The sequence below is a fragment of the Vicia villosa genome, linkage group LG1 (genome assembly GCF_029867415.1).
Source record: "Vicia villosa cultivar HV-30 ecotype Madison, WI linkage group LG1, Vvil1.0, whole genome shotgun sequence".
In the NCBI taxonomy this organism is placed as follows: domain Eukaryota; kingdom Viridiplantae; phylum Streptophyta; class Magnoliopsida; order Fabales; family Fabaceae; genus Vicia; species Vicia villosa.
In genome coordinates, this window is record NC_081180.1 from 116,268,307 (window position 1) to 116,270,594 (window position 2,288).

Sequence of the window (2,288 nt, forward strand, 5' to 3'; positions counted from 1 at the left end):
TGTTCAAGCTACCGTTTTCGCTGTTCATCTTCGTTCTTGTGCAAATCACTCGGTTCTCACCAACACTCGCATTTCCCAAACCTTAAGAATCAAGAAATGGGATTCTCTTTGATTTCAGTCTTCAATTTAGTGTAAATTTAAGGAACGAAATCAAACACGCACTTCACGTATACTCGTGTTTTCCTGTGAGTTGAACCAGAACTCTAGATAGTAATGGTTGAAGTTAACAGCGAAATTCCATTGAAACACAAAAAGATGAAGTTGAAAAATTTGCAGAGAGAGAAAAATATAACTAACTTTTCTCTAATCTCAAATATTGAAATCTATTACAAATAAAATTCACTTTATTATATACTAACATCCAAACGAAATGACACTCAAATGCAAAACCAAATACAAAATTCTTGAATGTGAATTCCATTTCATCATTGGCGATCTAAATTGTTGTTGAATTTCCAATGTCATTTTGTCCTACCCTAAAACAAGTTAGCAGCACCTCTCTAACTATAATCAAGCATAGCATTTAAACATAAAATGCAAAACAAAAGATAGATAAATTTCTACAAAGATCCTTTCTTATGAGATATGCACAGTGAAAATAGTGTCCAAAGTCCAACCAATTCATGAATACATAACATGAAGAATCAAAATCAATACTTTGTCAAGAAGTCAAAACATTCCAATTCAATCACCATAATCCACTACCAATCTACCAATCTATAATCAAGCATAGCATATACACCACCACTACCACCACTAAGGTCTTCAATCTCCATTAAAATCAAAAACCAATTAATTTCACACAGCCAGATATACTAATCTGATCTTTGAATACAAACATACAAATATATTATATATAGCAATTTTACAAATTAAAAAACAACCCAGAGACACATACATATATGCATACATAATGATTTATTCATTATGCCACTAAATTATGATTCTAAGCAGATGAAAGAGAAGGGCTTTTTGCATTCAATTTAAGTTTCCTTATTCTTAAAGTACCACAATCCAAACCGCAACCGCACTGTGGAGAAACAAAGAAACTATCCAACGGAAAAGAAGCCGTCGCGACTCCCACAGAAAAATCAAGGGCATCCCCTTTTCTAACAACTTCAAGAATGTTGACCCAGAAGAATAACACTTTGACGCTTATACCCCTGAGATCGGTAAGTTTGTTATCAGCTATGTGACCCGTGATTGTTGATTTGTAACTCAATTGATAAGATCCTTCTAAGGAGAAACTGCACGAACCGTTCAGATCGGCGCGGAAATTTCCACTAGATTCGTCAAGTTCGTAATTGGTTACACCTTGTGGGAGAATCCCCGCTGGGAAGTTGAAGTTTCGTAGGGCTTCGTAGGCTGTGGGTGCGGCGGAGGAGATGGTTAGGGCCACCGTGAGGAGGAGGAGGGGGACGGCGAGGTTGGTCATGCGGTGCGGTGCGGTGCGGTGTTCCCTGTTTGTTGGGAATGTAATTTACAATTGTTTGGCTTTGTTTGGGTTGGGTTGTGTCGTTTTTAATTTGTGAAACGGGTCTAAACGACAGCGTTTGAGATGATAAGGAGTGTTGGGTGGGGACACGAGAGTTGTTCGGTGGATGGACGCTTTTATGATCTCATCGAATCAATCTTCTCTTTCCACTCATGTGTGTACAATGCAAATGTTTATTATCGCAAATGGAAAATGCTTATTAGTAAGAAAATATGAAAGCAAGAAAGGTAAGAATTAAATCTCAATCACTCATTACTACCACTACCCCATGATCTCTATTAAAAAATAAATTAAATTTAAAATTAATTTAAAATTATCCTCTAAAACAATGACAAGTGTTCATTCTTGCATTTCTTATTCAAATCATTCTTACTATATAGTATTACTCTATCGCAAATATGTATCCAACTAACAAAAATTTTTGGGTGCGTGTGTGTGGTCTAACGGTAAAATGTTTGGGTTTTGATAGTGTGCTATTTTTAAGGTCTCAGGTTTGAAATCCACTAAATACAAATTGCTTATAACAACAATCTTCATATTCACCCTATTAATCCTTTTTGTATTAAAGGAGGTATGCTTTCATTTTTTTTTAAAGAATTTCGCTCCATCTTAAATGATTAATAAACAAACTTACGAATTGGAGTGCTAATTTTATCGAAGTTGTGAGCATCATCACCAACATTAAAACTCGCTTCTCCAATTCTCATTCCTCAGCAGAACAATGACGCAGTACGTGAAAATTGAAATTTAATTTCTTACTAAGTCTCACTTTCACACCTTTCCATTTCAGATC

At 35.5% G+C, this 2,288-nt stretch overlaps 1 protein-coding gene across 1 annotated transcript; it reads right to left on the minus strand.

The window, feature by feature from the left end:
• Nucleotides 1-675: 675 nt before the first annotated feature.
• On the minus strand, nt 676-1,572 carry LOC131615029 (uncharacterized protein At5g01610-like). Its single transcript, XM_058886548.1, has one exon. It carries the CDS (start codon nt 1,433-1,435, stop codon nt 947-949), a length of 489 nt encoding a protein of 162 aa, XP_058742531.1. The 5' UTR covers nt 1,436-1,572; the 3' UTR covers nt 676-946.
• Nucleotides 1,573-2,288: the final 716 nt, after the last annotated feature.

What these genes read in the sequence shown, in the direction of transcription:
- LOC131615029 (XM_058886548.1), bottom strand. Translation starts at nt 1,435, where the DNA reads ATGACCAACCTCGCCGTCCCCCTCCTCCTCCTCACGGTGGCCCTAACC.